General features: G+C 42.6%; 1 protein-coding gene across 1 annotated transcript in view; it reads left to right on the top strand.

The window, feature by feature from the left end:
- CLIC6 (chloride intracellular channel 6) overlaps positions 1-20,131 on the top strand; it is a 45,933-nt gene that overhangs the window by 654 nt on the left and 25,148 nt on the right. The window contains exon 2 of the mRNA XM_021707007.1: positions 5-679. Coding sequence (XP_021562682.1) covers positions 5-679 — 675 coding nt within the window. The remainder of the gene's footprint in view (positions 1-4; positions 680-20,131) is intronic.

The following is a 20,131-nucleotide window of genomic DNA, read 5'->3' on the forward strand; positions in this document are numbered from 1 at the left end:
CGAGCCTGGGGCGCTGGGGGCCAGCGTAGACGCCGGAGTGCCAGCAGGGGACAACGTGGACGCCGAGGGCCCGGAGGAGGACGGCGTAGATGCCGAGGGGCCAGCTGGGGACGGCGTAGACGCCAAGGGGCCGGGGGGGGCCGGTATGGACGCCGAGGAGCCGGCGGAAGGGGCGCACAGGGTAGAGGATGAGCCTCAGGCTAGGGGAGACGGCAGCCCCCCGCCTCAGGCCGAGGTGATGCAAGTCGAAGCCGCCGAAAGCGAGGGGCGCATCCTCGAGGAGCTTGCAGGGGACGCAGCCGCTGACGCCGTGGAGGGGGCAGGGGTCCCGGGGGGAGCGGGGTCCAAGGAAGCTGCCCCTGGTGTTGCGCGGGTAACCGGCAAGGACGGAGACGGGCCCCAGGAGGAGACGGAGGAGGAAGAGGACAGGCGAGAGTCGGTCCCGGAGGGGCCGAGCGAGGAAGCAGGAGCCGGGGGCGAGGAAGAAGCCCCCGACAGCAACGCCGATGGGGCGGCGGCCGTGTCCAGGGGCGCCGCGGAGCCCGAGGCCCAGCTCGGCAACCACCTGCCCGAGGAGGGCGGCGGCGAGTCAGCGCGAGTGAACGGCCGCCGGGAGGATGGAGAGGCGTCGGAGGAGGGGGCCCCGAGGCCGGAGCACGACATCACCCTCTTCGTCAAGGTAAATCTCACTTCCTCCAGCTCTTAGGACGTTCCCTCCCGTTGTAGGTCTTGGGCTTCTCAGGAGAGGGACGCGCAGGAGGGCGCCCTCGGTGTCCTAATTGGGATGGACGCGAGACAGCCGGGGTTTCATGGAGAAGAGTTTAAGGGCATCTTGGGGAGAACTTGACAACTTGGAAGCAAAGCGGTTGGGATGGGGCGGTGGGGAGTGCCGATGTGGATCTAGCATCCCCCTGTCCTTTGTTCTGAAAATGCTAACTGGTCCTCTTAGTCGGGAGGTTATAAAAGACCAAACGGGAAAAACAAACAACAACAACAGCCCCACTCCCCATGCCCTGTTGTTGGAAGCTTTAATTAATACTGAAGCCGGGCTCCGTGGCTCAGCCTGTAATCCCGCGCCTTTGGGAAGCTGAGGTGAGTGGATTCCCTGAGCCCGCGGGTTCGAGACCCGCCTGGGCAGCGAGACCTCATCTCTACAATCAATCAAAAAATCAGCCGGGCGTGGTAGCGCATGCCTGTAATTCCGGCTACTCGGAAGGCTCAGGCGGAAGGATCGCCGGAGCCCAGCAGGTCGAGGCTGCGGTGGCCGGGAGCGGCCACTGCACTCCAGTCTGGGCGACAGAGTGAGACACCAACTCCAAAAAAAAAAAAAAAAAAAATACTGAAGTCAAAAAATGCAAACAGGTAGGTTCAGTGTGAAAAGTATCTTCCAGACTCAAATTTCAGAGGCCCAGAGCTATTCAGTATTTTCAGCTACAAAAAGTTATTTCATTTTGGAAGTTATTGTATGCTTGGGAGGAAAGTGAAACCTTATTTACATATTGTAATGTTTATTGAACGTTTTAACATTTATTTTGGAAGAGCACAAGATGCTGGTAACTTGAACATCATCTGCCTATACGTCGTATTTCTACCCTCACTTCAAATGAGGAAAGAGCAAGGATTCTGTGAATCTGTAGAGGCACAACTGAGGGATTTGGGGGTTAAAATAAGATTTTTTTTTTACAAGGCATCAAAATACAGGGACAAAGTCCAGCAGCAGTTCACACCAGGATCTTTGTTTAAAAAGCTGTTTCCGAAAATCTTGGGTCAGACCCAGGAAAGCTGAAGATAATAAGGTCAAGAATGTGCATTGCATGTTGAATCATAATCCTTCAGAAATACTTTCAGGCTTATAGACACCAGTTACGGCCTTAACATCTCTGGCTGAAATGTAAGCTAATTCTAAGAAGTAAAAGGAAATGTTCCCAAAGTGATTAACATCAGAATTTTAAGAATTGTTTGTGTGGCTAAGACTTGGGGGAAAACGCGTGTGCATTTCTCTACTAGTGAGAAGATATTGTTTCAACCATTTTTCAAGACGCTGGGCCATAACTTGAGGGCAGTAGTCCTTGGGAAGCCGCTGGAGCACAGTGCTGCTGTGTGGCTCCAAATCTACCCCTCTCCATCACCTTGGTTTAAGAAATTTCCTGTTGTTCTGGTCACATGGCTGCATGAGTCCAGCAAATGGTCTCTTAATACAATTTTTATAGACAGTAACAGCTCTTAAATAGTCTTCCCACTTCAATTCTTGGCGCTCTCTAGTTCTTTATAATAGCTAGTGAGCTGGGGAAAAGACCTGATCACTTGTTTCTTAGTAAAATTCTTAGTTGTTTATTGCAGAATTTCATATAGATCCACACTCATTAGGCACACCACAAGGACCTTCGTGTTATTATTCCTGCCTCTTTTTTCTCTGCCTTCTCTTGGCATTTCTGGATGTCTCCACTCTTTGTCACCTGTGATACTGCTGTGCCAGCTGTATTAAACTGTATTCCTTGGGGGGAGCCACATTCTTTCCTGCCTTGAAAATTTGCATGTGCTATACACTCTGCCTGAATGGAGTTTCTCCCTCTTCACCCCTGTTTCTGCCCTCCTGCCTGGTTATCTACTATAAAAGTCCAAGGTTTAGAGTGGGCATTATCTCTTCTGGGGAGTCTTTGCCAACCCCAGTCTGGGTTGGGTGTCCTTCTGCCAAGGCACTGCCCTCTGCATGCTTTGTCTCTTTCTTTAACTGTGTGAAATTCATCACACTAGCGCCAGTGTAGGTCACAGGTGTGGAATGTGATAAAGGTTTGAATGCATGACTGACTGTCTGCATCAGCCAGGATAGTGTGGTGATCAACATGGGGTTAGAGCCAGTGGGTCTCAGGTCAAATCCTGGCTCTACGACTTTCTTTTTGTGTGGCAATGGGCAAGTTACTTAATCCTTCTGTGTCTTTTTTGTTTCGTTGACAAAATGGGGACAATTATACTTCCTATCCCTTGAGATTATTGTGGGGACTCAAAAATAAGAATACATAATGCACTTAGAAAAGTGTTTGGCTTGAAGTAAGCATAATATAAGTGCAAGTTCCCGTTGTTGTATCTACCCTGCTGCCATAAACTTTCATTGATGTTACACAGAAAAGTACACCATTCCATCCCTGCCATTATTTATTTACTTTTTAGTGAAAATCGCTCTACATACCTAATTACCTCCATTCTTTGGAAACAAGTGTGTTATGAAAAGTGAAAACAACTTGTTTTCTCGGATACTGTTTGGGAGTAATTTGTAGGCAGAGGCAAGGGTCATATCCTAGACAGCTTACCCATGATGTTTTACTCTGATAATTGACATCCTTTTTTTTTTCCTCCTGAAAGGAAACAAACAGCTCTCCAAACAGTGAGGTTGGTTAATTTCTGAGGGTCACCTAAGATGTGCCTCATAGGATAGATAGGGTGTCTCCGTTTCTTCTTGTTCCTACTAATCATTCTCTTTAAAAACAAACAAACAAACAAGCAAGAACTCTCAAGCAAAAAACCTTTAGAATCATTTTTTGAGCTTGTAAAATCTGATTTAAAATCATGAAATTAGTTTGGAATAGGATTTCTTTGCCCAATTTTGCCTTTTCTAGGTTTCTTCTTTGGGCTCCATTTTATTTGGGTTCTGTATTCCTCAGTGGACATGTGACCTGGGTTTTGTAAACATGTCTAGGCCAGTGGGTTTTTCTATGGCACAGCAGAAATGTAGAATTCACAAAGCTGTGTTTTAAAAAGAGTAGTGAAATATTCTTCCAAACCTTTCTGTAGCTTTCATATGAGAGCCTAACAAACACATTTTAAAATTAACTAGCCCACATTCTATGTGTGACCTTTTAACTTTTACATTTCTTCCTATTTTTCTAAAAAAGAAATATATTGGTTACAAATATACCAGAGAGTAATGACTTGCTACCTAGTAGCATGTAATAATTGTCTCAAATCTGCGTCTAATTAGCTGTCTGGCATTGTGTTCCCCATTTTTATGGAATTTATTATTATTAATTATTATTAATTTGGTTTGTTCTACATATATGCAAAGACATATTCTTGTAAAAGATTCAGGAGCATATAGAGCAGGTCAAGGAAGACCTAGAATTATTTTGTGGTGAATTAATTGCTAAGTATGCTAATTTTTAATTTTGTTTACTCAAAGAAGGGCTAATTATTTGTCATAAAATTATAGAGTAATCCTGCAATATATTTGTCTTTATTCATAACAACATAATAACACAATAATATAATAACAACAAGCAAAACATTAGCAACAAAGAATAAAGCTGGGACTTCAGCGGTTAGGGAGATTTAATCTCAAGGAAGTCCTGCTTACAGTTTTGGTTCCTCTAATCCGGAGTGTAAACTTTGAGTCAGGGTCTTTGGGCCTTGGGTGGTGTAGTTTGAGATACAGATTTCTTGGTAAATTTTACATGATCTACAAAACCTTAATGCAACCAGTGAATCATCCTGGGCCAGAATTTCTTTTTCTTCTTTGAGTTTTTTTTTTTTTTTTTTTTAGTTGAGGTCTCACTTTGTTACCCAGGTTAGAATGCAGTGGCATGATCACAGCTCACTGCAGTCTCACATTCCTGAACTCAAGCAATCCTTCTGCTTCAGTCTCTGGGATAGATGGGATTACAGGCACACGCTGTCATGTCTGACTAATTTTTTGATTTTTTTTTTTTAGAGACAATGTCTTGCTATAGGCCGAGATCTTATTTTGTCACCCAGGTTGAAGTGCAGTGGCACAGCCATGGCTCACCGCAGACTCAAACTCCTGGCTCAAGCATTCCTCCCGCCTTGGCCTCCCATGGCCTCCCAGAGTGCTGGGATTATAGGCATGAGCCACTGTGCTTGACACAGAATTTCTTTTTCTTTTTCTTTTTGAGTTGGAGTCTCATTCTGTCGCCCAAACTGGAGTACGGTGGCCGCTCCCCGCCACTGCAGCCTCGACCTGCTGGGCTCCGGTGATCCTTCCACCTCAGCCTTCTGAGTAGCCGGAATTACAGGCATGTACTACCAAGCCCGACTGATTTTTTGATTTATTGTAGAGATGAGGTCTCGCCAAGTTGCCCAGGCGGGTCTCGAATCCCGCGGGCTTAGGCAATCCACTCACCTCAGCCTCCCAAGGTGCGGGATTACAGGCTGAGCCACTGAGCCCGGCTGACAGAATTTCTTAAATAGTGTTTTGGATGCTACCTATTTAACTACTAACATACAGCTATGAATGAGCTCAAAAACTTCCATTTGCCATCAAATTTGGGTTCTCCAAAGATGTGCTAGTGAAACAAATTAAAACTCAGGAAGGACAAGGCTTTTGAATAAGCATTGTCACCCTGAAATTCTACGCCCCCAAAAAAAGAGCCTTTGAAGCACTGCCACACCACATGGCTGGGCAGGAATATGCTGGGACCAGCATCTGATGGGCTCCTTGTAGACCAGTAGACCATGGCTCTCTGTGCACATGTTGCTGGGAGTGAGCATGCTGAGACCTGTTCTGTGAGGTTTGGTCTTCGACGAACTTGAAAGGGAGATGGTATTTTCATAACCATGTGTGTGTTGTGTGTTCTCAAGGGAAATGAACAAAGATATACTTCTGAGACTTTCATCCTCTAAAAGCAGCATTTTTTTTGTTATTTGTTTTGATTGTCTTATAAAGCCCACTTGCAAATTGCATATCTGAAATCAGTATAGGGCTACTTGGGGTGGGAATAGGTAGAACATGATGTTTTGCTAACCTCTTACATACAGAAACATGCACATGCACACTGAAGGTGGTGATACACCTTGCCACACTGTGTGAAATTTACATTATTATTGCCTCTCCATCCCCACTGCTTGACACTGTAGTGGGCTCAATGGTAGGCCCTACATTGGTGCTTTTTGGCAATAATAGGTAGGGGATTGGGTGGATGACTGATTGGTTCAAGGTGACTCAGCTAGTGATAAGCAAAACCTGGACATAAGCCTGGTTCTCCACTGTTCCATTGCAGTGGCCCTTGTGAGAGGAACAGAGACACTTTCCTCTATGAAGACATCTTGCCAACAGAGTTACAAGATGCAAGGATCTTGGGGAATCTGTGGCTCTTTTCTGCCATGTACATACATGTCATGGCTTCCACTTCTGGGCTGATGGGTCATGTGTTTCATGGGAGCAGTTGTGCCTCTTCACCTTCAGCATGAGTTCCTTCCCTCACAGGGGGTCTCCTTTATGTCCTTGATTTCACAAGGCCAGCCTTTCTCCATTATGCCCACTAGATATCCTGTCTCCTTGAATATCTACAGACCCACAGGTTACCTTCAGAAATACTACATTGGGTTTTTTAAGCATGTAACATTATCCTTTTATTTCAGATATCTAGATACAACCTAGAATTTGAAGGAATGGGGTGGGAGCTGTGGCTCACATCTGTAATCCCAATGCTTTGGGAGGCCGAGGCAGGAGGATTGCTTGAACCCAGGAGTTCGAGACCAGCTTTGGCAACACAGCAAGACCTGGTCACTACAAAAATTTTTAAAAATTAGCTGTGCCATGGTGGCATGTGCCTGTAATCCCAGCTACTTGGGAGGCTGAGGCAGAAGGATCGCCTGAGCCCAGGCTTTCGAGTTCACAGTGAGCTGTGATTGTGCCACTGCACTCCATCCTGAGACAGAGTGAGACCTCCAACTAAAAAAAACTAAAATTAAAAAGAAAAAAAGAAGTTGAAGGAATGTGTAAAAGCCAAAACTCTGATCTATGCTTGAGGTTCAAGTGGGTCCTCATGCTGTAGGTTCATGTGTTAATTCAGTACCTGTGGCTGATCATCTACTATGTGTTAGGCACTGTGCTAGAGTCTGGAGACATATTGGTAAGCAGGGCTGACAAGGTCTTTTCCCCTCCAGAGCTTGTCTAGCACACAAGACAGACATTGAGCAATGTAATACATCAAGCGTCCACAACATTTCCACTGGGCTGGAAGCTTGTACTGCAAAGACCATGTGGTTTTGCCCATCCTTGTTCTCTCAGTCCTTAGCACAGTGTTAGGCACACAATAGACACCCAATCAATGCTGGCATGAAGGGAGGGAGGAATGGAGGATGAGCAGGAGGCGTTAGATGCATGCAGTAGGAGGACCTGCAGACACAGTGTAGTCACTAAATAGTTATTAATTTGATTGTATTTGGGGAGACATTAATCTTCTTTTCAGTCCACAGAGAGTGATGCCCTCTGATAATCCTTAGTACAAATTCTTCAAGATTTTCTAAAATAAGCTGTCTTTGGTCTATCATTCTCTGAACCCCTGTCACATTCAGCAAAGAAAAGGTTCTTCTAAATTGAAGAGGTAGATACTCAAATCTTCTAAATTCTTTCTTTTTCAGTATTAATTTTCTTCCTTTTTTTTCTACTTGATTGTTGATTCATAAACTGATCCTTATATCTGGCATAGTTGGGGAAGAGACTTTTTTAAAACAATATGTACAGCTTCTAAAAGACAGCCCTATGCTTTTGGGGCGCCCATAAAGACAGTATGCAAGTCCATCTTTGGTTGGAGTCCATGCTTGCACTGAGGGCCCCGTTTTCTCCTTCCCAAAGCAACATTTTAATTTGGATGTGTTAGTACTTAGGCATAAAATCTATTTCCCCAGTCTTGAATTTAAGCCAGTTTATTAATTGTTTTCCCTGTTTTTGCATGGGGACCATCTGCTCTGCTAAACTTTGAAAACAGCTCTCAATATGGGTGGTGAATGGGCTAACAATTTGGTACATTTTAAGTACTTGTTATAAATAATGCTTTTTGCCCTAGCTGGTGCTACACTATGGTATTTAATTTTGGAGAGAATGTCATTAGGAGTGTATTCAGCTGCAGTTAATAGGTTATCCAGTAACAGGTGGCCTTAAACAGAAGTTTATTTTTCTTGTATAATAAATCCAGAGATAGATGATGCAACACCTTACCTATGTTGTTAAAGACACAGACTGGTTCTGTGTTCTGTCTTCCTTTATCATCAAAAGATGGCTGCCTTGACCTCAAGTACCATAACCTCACTGGCAATGTTTCAAGCAGGAAGGTAGGGGGAAGGGTCAGGAGCTTTCTTCTCATACCCATTTCTCTATCATCAGGAAAGAGAAATCCTCCCTAAAACTCTTGCAGACTTTCCCAGATTTCTTATTATCTGGAACTGGATTCTGCCCCATACCCCCTCTAGCCCTCACAGGCACAGGGAAATGGATCACCAGATTGGCTTAAACCAGGGGTCAGCAAATTGTGGTAGGTAGGTCTAATCTAGTCTGCCACCTGTTTTTGTACACCTACAACCTAAGAAGGATGTTTACATTTTTAACTAGTGAAAAAATATCAAAAGGAGAATATTTAATGACATGAAAAATATTGATATCCAAATGTTTGTGCCCATAAACAAAATTTTTTTTGGAATCCAACCATGTTTATTATTATTTTGTTTTACACATCATCTTTGTCTGCTTTCACTCTACAACAGCAGAGTGGAGTAGTTGGGGCAGAGACTATAGATCACAAAGTCTAAAATATTTACTATTGGTCCCTTTGAGAAAAAAACTTGCTGACTTCTAACTTAGACCTATTTTGTTTCATCACCTGGATCCAGATACATTGCCATTTATACAAAATTGGAGTTTTATTTAGAAGAAAGAAGGCGGGGGGGATGGCTGTTTGAATAAAGAGCTAGCAGTTTCTATCACAGTAAGAGATAGTTAGGATACTGAACATCTTATATATCTTGTTTAAATTTTTTTTGTATATGAATTCTATAACTTTGATTTAAGTAAAGTCAAAATAAAATACAGATTCAATATATTTATGCATAGTAAAAATATAGCTTAGTATAACACATTTATACACACAAAGGATTCTTTTATAAAATGTACTTACCAACTTTTTTGGAAAATATAATACCTTGGGATAAGAAAAAATTATAAATATAAAAAGACAAAATACAAGTGATCTACCATTCATTAGGCCCAGCCTCCCAATTTTTCTCCCTAGAGATAACCACTAAATAACTTTCCAGAGATATTCTGTACATATTCAAGCACATATTCTCAATATATTGGTTATTATATAACAATATAATTATTGTTATATAATAAGTTATAGTTATAGTGCTGTAACAAATTACTCCAACATCTAGAATCTTAAAACAACAAACATTTATTAATCTTAGTTTCTCCGAGCTTCTTAGCTGGGAAGTTCTAGCTCTTGAGGTTGCAGTGAAGGTGCTGGCTAGGGCTGTGGGCTCATCTAAAGGACTGATTGGGGCGAGGGAGTTGTCTCACCTGAAGGATTGGTTGAGGCCAAGGGATTCACTTTCTAGATGTCTGACTCACATGCTTTTTGGCAGGAGGTTCTGTTTCTTACCACTTGGAACTCTTCCCAGGGCTGCTTTAGTGTCTTTATACCATGGCATCTGGCTTTCTCCAGAGCAAGGGTCCAAGAGAGACAAGGAAGAAGCCATCATACTTCTTATGACTTAGTCTTAGAAGTCACAGATTGTCACTTCTGCTTAGTTTGATTCATTAGAAACAAGACACTGAGTCCAGTTGTCAAGGAGAGTGGAATTAGGCTCCTCTGTTTAAGAGAAAAGGCAGATAATTCATGGGCACATTTTAAAAACAACACATCTGCCTTTTTCTTATCTCCACTGGAAATACATCATTGGTTTATGTCCTGCTTTCTTACCTTAACAACATATCTTAGAAATCACACCCTATTGGTGCCTGTAGCTCTCTCACATTCTTGTCAACAATTTCATAGTATTGTAGTCCTGGATATCCTCTAAAATCAGTCCTTCCTGGGTGAATGTTTAGACAGCTTCCTGGTTTTGATATATTAAGCAATTGTGTAGTGATATCTTTCCATAGACATATAATAATACATGGGAGATAAATTCATAGAAATGACATTGCTAGAGTAAAGGGTATACATTTTTTTTTTTTGAGTTGAGGTCTCACTCTGTCACCCAGACTGGAGTGCAGTGGCCACTCCCGGCCACCGTAGTCTCGACCTGCTGGGCTCCGGCGATTCCTCCGCCTCAGCCTTCCAAGTAGCTGGAACTACAGGTGCGCGCTACCATACCCGGCTAGTTTTTTGATTTATTGTAGAGATGAGGTCTCAACAAGTTGCCCAGGTGGGTCTCGAACCCACAGGCTCAGGCAATCCACTCATCTCAGCCTCCCAAGGCGCAGAATTACAGGCTGAGCCACCGAGCCCGGCTAAGGGTATGCATTTTTAAGGTTTTGAAAACCCTTACCAAATTTCTTCTTCAAAGAGTTAATATCAAGTATCCTGCTCCTCTGACACTGTGTCAGTGCCATGCTCATTTCCCCAAACTTTTCTGCTCAGTTATTATCAAACATTTTGCATCTGAGAGGTGAAAATGATGTCCACTGTCATTTAATTTGCATTTCTTTTATTATGTGTGAGGTCAAGTATTCTTTTGTATATTAAAAAACTATTGGTATCTGTTTTTCTGTGAGTTGGCTGCTTGTGTCCTTTGCATTTTATAAATGGGCATTGAGCTTATTCTTCCTGTTCTTTATAGTAAAGATATTAGACCTTTGTCATTTGTGTTGCATATATTTTTATGGGAACATGTTAGCTGTTTGCACTGGAGAAACGTATCCTCTTGATCTTAGTAATTTCTTGTAATTGATGCATGGAAAAACAAAATGTGGACAGTGATGGCACTCTTAGCACCTCCAGCTTCATTTACAGTAAGTTCACTACATATGAACCTTCAAGTAATGAATTTTCAAAGAGGCAAATATGCATTCACATGTTCAATCACATAAGTTAGTTCATGTGTCTAGCATACATTGTCAAGTGCATGAATCCTCTATAAGTATACTTTACTGTACAGTACTGCATAGAATACAGTAGTATAGTATCTTTATTTCAAGCCCAGGATGTCCAGAAGCAAGCATCAAAACAGTGGTAATGTGGCTGGTACATACCAACATGTGTTAGTTGTATACCTAGGCTAAATTTGTTGGACTTACAAATTGGACTTACGACCACATTCTTGGAACAGAACTCTTCTGCATGTAGGGGATTTATTGTATTGGAATCTGCAGATGCTGTTTTATTTTATATTCTATAACTCCTTAAATCCTGAGGGATCAAGGTGTTTCTAGCCTGCCCTTCTTCCTTTGTTTTTAATGAGCATATTTTATGAGGTATATTTTATCAAGCACATGCCCTTTCAGAATTAAACTCTGTGTTACATGGTAAGATTTCCTGTTTAAAACAAAGTTTAAACTGCATGCATAGCAGGATCATTTCACACTCACATTACCCCATCTGAATATGTAGGTATATCACTCTGATCTTGGCATGCCATCTACTCAAATGAATTTGATTCCCACAAATCAAAACCATCGTGAGACTATCATCTGTGGTACAGTGATATCAAAATATTTTCTCTGAGGTTGTGTCCCTAGCCAGATGTTCCATTTATGCTCCTATCTGTTACAATAATTGACCAAAGTTTATAGGAAATTATGACAAATTTTATTTGCAGAGGTCTAGTAAATTGTGAAAGATAATGAAACCTACCCAAAGCTTATGTTGAATGAATGGGAGGGAGGCCTGAAATAGTCACGTGTTGAGGATCATTTGGAAAAATAATTTTGAAGTTTCCAAGGGGGTAGTGCTATTGGAAAACACAGACTGTGTTGATATACACTTATCCATCTTAAGGGGTTAAGTCTAATCTTATATGTATGTATAAGAAATCATCAAGTTAAAAATATTCTCTAATTCCAGATTTTTGCTAGGTTTGTGGACTCTATCCCCAACACTTTGTTTCTCTTCCCTTAACACTATACAGTCGTTCACATTAAAGTTGAATCTATTGATGTGGAGAAGCTGCTCTTCAGTCTTCCACTCTACCAATGGTGTTTTGGGTCCAACTATATATTTTAACACAGATTATTTATTGATTACCAGCCAGGTATCAGACATTGTGTTTGGAACTGAGAGTCTGATTAGGACAAACACAGCCTCTGCTTTTCTGGAGCCTTTAGCCTAGAGAATGATCCACAAAGAGATAATTGCCATGCAGTCTGAGGAAGGGGGTCACAGAAGACTGATGAGCAGACTGGCCAGTGACAACTGTCAAAGGGACATTTAGGCTCTACTTCTTTGCCCATGAGGCTAGCCACCTGTTGCATTCCCCTCTGTTTGGAAGATGAATCGGTTTATCCATCCATCTGCATGATGAGTGGATACTCTATCAGGTGGAAAGATTTGGGTGATCAGCTTTTAATTACATGCTTTGTAGAATGTAGATTATACATCTTTTTTTTTTTTTTGAGTTGGAATCTCACTCTGTTGCCCAGACTGGAGTGCAGTGGCCGCTCCCGGCCACCACAGCCTTGACCTGCTGGGCTCTGGCAATCCATCCGCCTCAGCCTTCCAAGTAGCTGGAACTATAGGCGCGCGCTACCACGCCTGGCTAATTTTTGATTTATTGTAGAGATGAGGTCTCACCAAGTTGCCCAGGCGGGTCTTGAACCCGTGGGCTCAGGCTATCCACTCACCTCAGCCTCCCAAAGGCGTGGGATTACAGGCTGAGCCACCGAGCCCGGCAATTATATGTCTTATAACATCTTTTCATCTAATCTAGCAATGTCTAAGGAGTCAGGTTGTATTTACAGACATTGGCCTTGTCTGAGTACAGTAATTGAACAACTATTAAAGTATTATGGCATGTGAAAAATCATTTCCCCCCTTCTGTTTCTATAGCAGGAGACTATAGTAAGGGATATAGTTGAAGATCAAATGGGAGATGATTGTCATGATAGTAAATAGTGATCCTTCTGTCCCATGTGACTTTGGGCCATGATCTTTGTCATTCCATATCCCCTTTCTACAGTCATTTCATGATCATCTGAAAGGCGCTACAGTTATTATATTATTGCAAAGGAGAAGCAACACAGTGATGATGAAGTAGCTATTAGTCCTGGGATGCCCATTTTGCTTCCCAGTGTGCAAGTTCAAGCTGTCCTGGAGAAGCAAGGCAGTCGGGTTCTGCCTTCCGGGGAGTGGGACTCTCTGCTGGAGATGGTGGCCAACTGCTGAGAGAGGAGAAAACCCAGACCCATTCTACCAAAGGATCTGTGCTTATATTTTCCTAAACTTTTGGGGGCTTAGGATACTGCAGTCCAGGAGAAAGAACCTCATTATCCACCCCCAGCAGGCCCCATGGTGGTACCCCAGCCCTCCGCTAGCCACAGAGAAGTCAGAGCAGGAAGGTCACTGTTCTTTTCCCAGGGTGGAGGCACACAAAGATGTTTTGATGGGGCCCTCAGGACGGTGACCACACGGTGTGTCTAAGATGCTGGGAAAATCACAGCTGTCATGTGCTTTGAAGCCTGCACAGAATAAAGGGGCTATTGGTTGAGAGATTCAGGGATACCCTTTCTCCCTAAATGAGAAAAATTAACACCTTTTTGGTGCCTTTGGTGTCAGGGGCTTGGAGGTGAGTTCAAAGAACCTTGGAAAGACTTAATCTTTCCCTTAGCTTTGTTCCCTTTGTTTTAACTCCAAGTTGGATGACTTCGACCCTATTCCCATAAATAGTCAGACTGGAGGAAGTTTGGATTGCACTGAAAGGCTTCTTTGTATCATTTAACTCTCCTAACAGAGAATTAAATGCTGAAGAAAACTCAGAGGTATTAACACATCAGATATAGAGAGGGGCATTTTTTGTTAAATACCAGTTAAATCAACATATTATGACTTTTTGAATCATAAATAGCAGCAATAAAAGAAGATTTCTCTGCCATTCTCCAGCTATTGAGGTTAGCTAAAGGAAGTACAGCAGATACATAGCTCTGCCCATGACTGGGTAGAAAACAATAACTCCATTGCTTTTAGACACCACTACTGTTTTCTTAAACCAGTTCAAGTTAGTAAAGAACTAATCGTATTAGTTCTTAATCATATTCATAAATGCTTTGAGCATTTCAGCATACTTTGGAATCATATAGTATGATGGATTAAAGATGGCTGCCAAGTCTTCGACACTCCTATTGAGAAGTGGGATTTGATTCTCCTCCCTCTGAATCTGGTCTGTCCTTTGTGACTACTTGGTAACCAGTAGAATATAGTGAGAGTGATGCCTGGTGATTTTTTTTTTTTTAATTACCAAAGACCGTGCAGCTTTTGCCTTGTTCACTGACCATACCGAGGTTACCATGCTGGAGGGGCTACCTGTAGGTGCTCCATTTGATAAGTCTTATCTGAGCCCAGCCTTATAGCCATCTCTACAAGACAACAGATATGTGTGTGAAGCTGTCTTGGCCCCCCTCAGACCAGCCCATCCACCAGCTGAATGCCACCGAGTGGCCTTAGTCAGTGCCACATGGACCAGAAAGATCACTCAGGCAAACCTTGCTCACATTTCTGACTCACAAAATCATGAGAGGTAGTAAAACAGATACTTTAGGTTGATAAATTTGGGGTATTTGTTACATGGCAATTGGTGATTGGGATTTGTCGTGGCCTGTGTCTCTTCTGACCTGGTGACCTCTGGGTGGGTGAAAAGATGGCCCGGTGGGAGCCATGGAGTGGATGAAGGTAGTTTCAAGGGGACATGGTCCAGAGAAAGGAAGCAGGCTTTGTGTATTCAGTTCTTCCTGCATGTTTAACCTTTTGAGTCACTATAGGGGCTGGAATACTCTGTCATTCAAGAGCGTAAACCACCAGGGTATATAAAAACAGGCTGCATTATTAAGCAGGCTTTCTCGAACAAGATGTTCCTTTGTTGTAATAATTCCTTGTGAGAATTTCACAAGGAAATAGGCTTTTCATCTCCATGTAAAAGCTTCAGTTGGTATCAGGCCATATTATTAAATATGGATTAAAAATAGCCCTGGAGTTTTAAAAGCATAATTCATATATGAGAATAAATGGCAAATGCCACTTTGTTTGTTCATGGGCTTCTTATGACTTGATTCCTTCTGCTGTGACAATAAACACTAACATAACTAAGCCTTTTGCCAGAATTTAAAGCTAATAGCATTGTGGCTTGGTAATTAAGCCATGTGGGTCAGGGGTGGTTACACACTTAATCCACTGAATAATAAGTTGATTGTTATAACAGTTGAAAAGAATAAATACTATACATATTTGGGACTATGCTTAGGATTAGCAGGCTTTTTGGAAAGTTCAAATTTATGCTTTAAAATTTTAAGATCTAAAGTATATTTCTTAGGATCTAAATGTAATGATGAATGAAAATATTTCCCAGTTCTACAGACATGAAGAGTGAGAAGCATGTTTCAAGGTAGAGCGTCACTCTCTTTGTGCCCTGGAGCGAGGGGTCGGATGACACTTTTACCGCTAATACGCAGACACTAAGCACTGGTGTGCCCTCTCCACTCCACTGGAGGTAGACGACCTATGGCGTTGACTGGGCATGCAAACAAAGTCCATCTGGAAAGTGATACTCACTATGTGGACTTTTATTTATCTAAGGAAAAAAACGACTCCATTGTTCTTTTCTGAAATAGGTCTTGCTGTACTTATGCTACATTTTTTCCTTTATAGACTTACAGGAAGCATGATGCATACTATTTGTGTCGTAGGGTACGCAACTGTAAGATCAATGAACAATACCAGCAATGGTGTGGGAACGGAGGGCACAGCAATCTTCCCTTCGTTCCTCATCAGAGGACCCATCCATTGCTTTGATTCTTATTCTGCAAGGAACCGCATTTCTGCCACTGGGTTTTGTTGGTTGTTGCTGTCCTCACTGGCTATTTTGTCACTCTACTAGAGGGCAGGCAGGGAAGACAAGGGACAGAAAACAATGAGCCAGTGGGGAGGTTACCTGTCTGGTCAGTGCTCCCCTTGCCTTGCAGAAAGGCTAAGAAACAAAGATGCCTTACCGATGGTCTGCACTGACATCCCATGTTTCCTGCTTGCTATGCCCCTCCCCCTCTCTATGCCAGGCTGGCCTGGTCCCCACCCCACCCCAGATGACTCCATTCTGCACCTCGCCAAGAGATGGGGGAACAACAGCGAAAATTCCTAGTTTGCTGGCACAGATTGTAGAGGAAGAAAGGAGAAGGTAACACTGACCTGAGAAAGGCTTGGACAGAGGGTATGGGGAAGAAGATGAGTGGACCTCAGCAGTGAGTTTCATGACTGAAGCAATTGGGCTGACTTCCCTTCCTCTCTCAGGGAGAATTCTGTAATTTGAGCTGCAATGTCAGAATCTCCCCAATGAAAGAAGCCTTCCTGTATTCATGATCCCTATGGAGGCATCCTTGCCCCTTATAGAACCTGTGAAATAGACTGGGCATGGTGGCTTGTATCTAGGAGTTCAAGATCAACCTGGGCAAGAAGAAAAATATTGTGAAATTAATTAAGAATTTAATACAGACTGGTATTCTGTCGCTGCAATTGGTTTTATCTCATGTTATTTCTGTTACTCTCTTAAGTGGTTTATATATTCTTCAGAACACTTTGTGTTGCATAGGACACTTCTTCCCCAATTTTGTGGTCGATGGGACATTTCTATAAAAAAAGTTATTCCTTTGGGTCAAAGAAAATTAACCTCTGTTATATCATTGTTTGTGTGGAAAAATATCAGTCAATATATAAATTCTGCTAAGATCATCTTTCCCAGGAACGTAGGCCGCTTATTAAAAATTTTCTTCCTCTGAGGGATATCAGTGGGTGATGTTGTAGAACCAGAATTTTTTGTTTTCATCCACAGTCCAGATGTTCAGGACTATTAGCCTTTTATTATTCTGGTAAATTTGGTTTGGTAAATGAGCTTTTCAGGTTTGCAGAGTGTTGTTTATTAATTGCCTGTTGACTGCCCCAGTGACATATGAATAAAAATGGAAAGAGTTAAAAATCCCCTGAAATTACTCAGCTTGTTCATAGGGAACAATTTATGAAGTTGAGTTTATGGTTCTACATTTCTCCAACACTCTCTACTGTAGGTGGGATTTCGGAATGTTCTCAACACAACCCACGGCTAGGTCAGGAGTAGAGTAAAGCGTATGGAACTCCAAGAAGCTGACTCTCATCTGGGTGGCCCTCTCCTCTTGCTCCGTCACTGTCACTTGTACCTTGATGTGTTGACATTTCAAAGACTCTGAATGCTTCTGTTCACAGGAGTGCTAATTGTCAATGTGTTTTGGGGATCATTGATCAGCTGATTGACTAGTATCTTCACTCATTGATTCAACAAGATTACTCAGTATTCCATATTCCATGGAAAACATTTTACTGTTTTTACACTGTTGTGTGTTTCAGAATGAGATTTTGTGTTTCCTGATTGGGGCACCCAATGTTTTGTGTTGTTTTTACTCTTCTGTCATATTTTCTCAAGTAGACCCTTTGGTTATTGAACAGACTCACGGACGAGACTGTGCAAAACCAGGCCCATATCCGCTCCCTCTTCACATGGTGTGTGTTGATGATATCTGCGACCAGAGTCCCACAATTAGTGTATGTATGGACAGAGATAGGGACCAGGGAACCAGGGCATGACTAGTTTAGATGATGCCCAAAGTGGGCATGTGGCCCACTGTAGAGTCCAAAGTACCCAAGACCCAGCCCAAGATTTCCCCTTGTCCTTGAAATCCCCTGAACTCTCTTATTTTCTTATTCATGTGGATGCCTTTATTTCAATGACAAATTAATGAGAGTTGTCCCAGAGGCAGGAAAATAAGTCATTTGCTTTTCTTCTAATAGGGTCTTTTGTTTCTTTCTTTTAAAAAAATGTATCTTTTTTTTTTTTTTTGAGACAAGGTCTCACTCTGTCACCCAGGATGGAGTGCAGTGGTGCAATCATAGCTCCCTGCAGCCTTGAACTCGTAGACTCAGGCGATCCTCCTGCCTCAGCCTCCTGAGTAACTGGGGCTACAGATGCCACCACACCTGACTAATGTATTTTATTTTATTTTTTGGAAAGACAGGGTCTCACTTTGTTGCCCAGGCTTTCCTCAAACTCCTGACCTCAAGTGATCCTCCCCCTTAGGCCTCCCAAAGTGCTGGTTTTGCAGGTGTGAGTATCTTTCTTTTTAATGGCTCAGGGCACTTTTCTGAAGTTACCTTCAGCTTGGGGTGGGAGGAGTAAGGCAGACCAGCCCTCTAGCAGTTCAGAGGGAGAGCAAAGGACTCCTTCTTGTATTCCTCCCTCACCTGAGGAAATCTCTACCTGCACTTGCATCTCTGAAGCCTACATTACCCTTGTTTCTTCTACAAGGACTGCAGTTCCAGGTACAGGAGAGGGTAGAGGAGAGAGAAGGGTGTGGACTTTTGACTTCTTCTTGGGTTTTCCACACCTCCAGTGGTCATGATCTATACCTCTATGGTCATTGTCCACACCTCCATGGTCAAGGGCCACACCTCCAGTGGTCATGGTCAGATTCACTCTTAGAAAGAGGTTGTTAATGCTCAATACAACTCAGGAGGTCAACCCCAGAGAAGCCCAGGTGCTTTGGTGTTAGCAGGAATTTTAATAAAGAATCATGCTTTTCCCTTGGGATTTGGTAATACCAGATATGGCTTCCAAGGTCTTTATGTTTTGAAGCATATTCCTTGCATCATGCTATCCAGACTGAGTATTATTTTTTTATTACCATTTACTGCTAATTCTTAGTTCTAGTCTATATTCTTATATGGAAGGTACTTTAATAAGTGTCTCATTTGGTGGGTGAAGGGATTTGAAGCTCTTTTTTTTCCCCTGAGAACCATCTGGGGCTAGGATGATCTTGGTATCCCTCAGTATTGCTTGGCACAACTCTAGGGAAATAAAGCCCCCAGTGCAGACAAGACTATGAATGTGCCCTGTGATGTTGTGCAACATGGCAGTCTGGTACCTTCTCTGGGGACGACTACTGGAGATTTTTAAAAAATTCATTTTCTTATGTTTGGCAAAAGCTTTCAGACTACTCCATGTCTTTGTTGGCTCTCTGACATTTCCTTGAATGCTTTATCATTGTTGATTTACCTCGACAGAGCATGAAATTATGCTCCTGGCTCCACATCATGTCATCCAAACTAACTTCTCTGTTTCCTTTGATGAGCTATCTGAATTCTGGCTCTCCAGTCTTGAGGTGAGACACATTTCTACTCCTTTATTCTTGGAAAAAATGGTTCCACTATTTTCTGAGCCTATGTCCTATAGATGGGTCACAAGAGCTGCAGGAATGTCCAGACCCTTGTGTATTCTCAAACAAAGGACAGACCTCCTGGGTGTGAGGATGGGGTGAGTGGAAGGGTCCTTCTCTAGTCAAACTCACAGCTCAGAGTGGGTGAAGGCACCACACTCACCTGGATCTCCAGGTGTGCAGGATCAGCCTCTGCAGTTGAGTGGTATCTCCCCAAATCACAGCCAGATTATCACTACATTCCCTTTTCTTCCTGAAATAGGGAGCATATGTCTTTTCCTATGTAATGACCTGCCCCTATTTTAACATATTAGCAAGTTATCCTATGTAGAAAATCATATTTTTTGCCTCCTCTTTGAATTTCAGTTTTCTGAGCCTTACTTTGTTTTGCCCCTTAATAACACAAAGCTGAAATATGCAATTCCTTCAGTCATAGGATTGCCTAGATTAGACTTAGGGTGACAAAAAGTTATTTAAAAATCCTTGTTTGGTGTCAGTGTGTCTGCCTGCATGTAGCAGATGAAGTGACTCATCATCCTGACACTGACTGCAACCACTGTATCATTGTGTCCACTGTATGATTTGCAACAAATTAGGGACATTTGTTTACTGGTCCTTGAGCGTATCTGCCCCCTTTGAAAACAGGAGCCTTTGAATGTTTTACCCCTCGACTGGTTTGTGGACAATTACATGAAGCTGATCTTAGGCTGGGTGAGGGTTAGAGAATCCTGAAAGCATAGTTCTCCCTCCTGCTTTTTTTCCCAGGGGTAAGGGTTGGGAGGGAGTTACAATATTGCCCCCCCAAAAAGCATGTGGCACAGAAAAGACTTCCTTATAATAAAGCCAGGGTGTTAGCCTTGGCCAGCTGATTTGGTGTTTCGCCTTATTTAGAGAGTAGCTGATCCTCTTGGGCCTTGGGACATAGGCCTTCCCTTTGCATGGGCCAACCCAGGCCATAGAATA

Source organism: Carlito syrichta, unplaced genomic scaffold (genome assembly GCF_000164805.1).
Source record: "Carlito syrichta isolate Samal-C Ts95f unplaced genomic scaffold, Tarsius_syrichta-2.0.1 Scaffold316292, whole genome shotgun sequence".
NCBI lineage: Eukaryota > Metazoa > Chordata > Mammalia > Primates > Tarsiidae > Carlito > Carlito syrichta.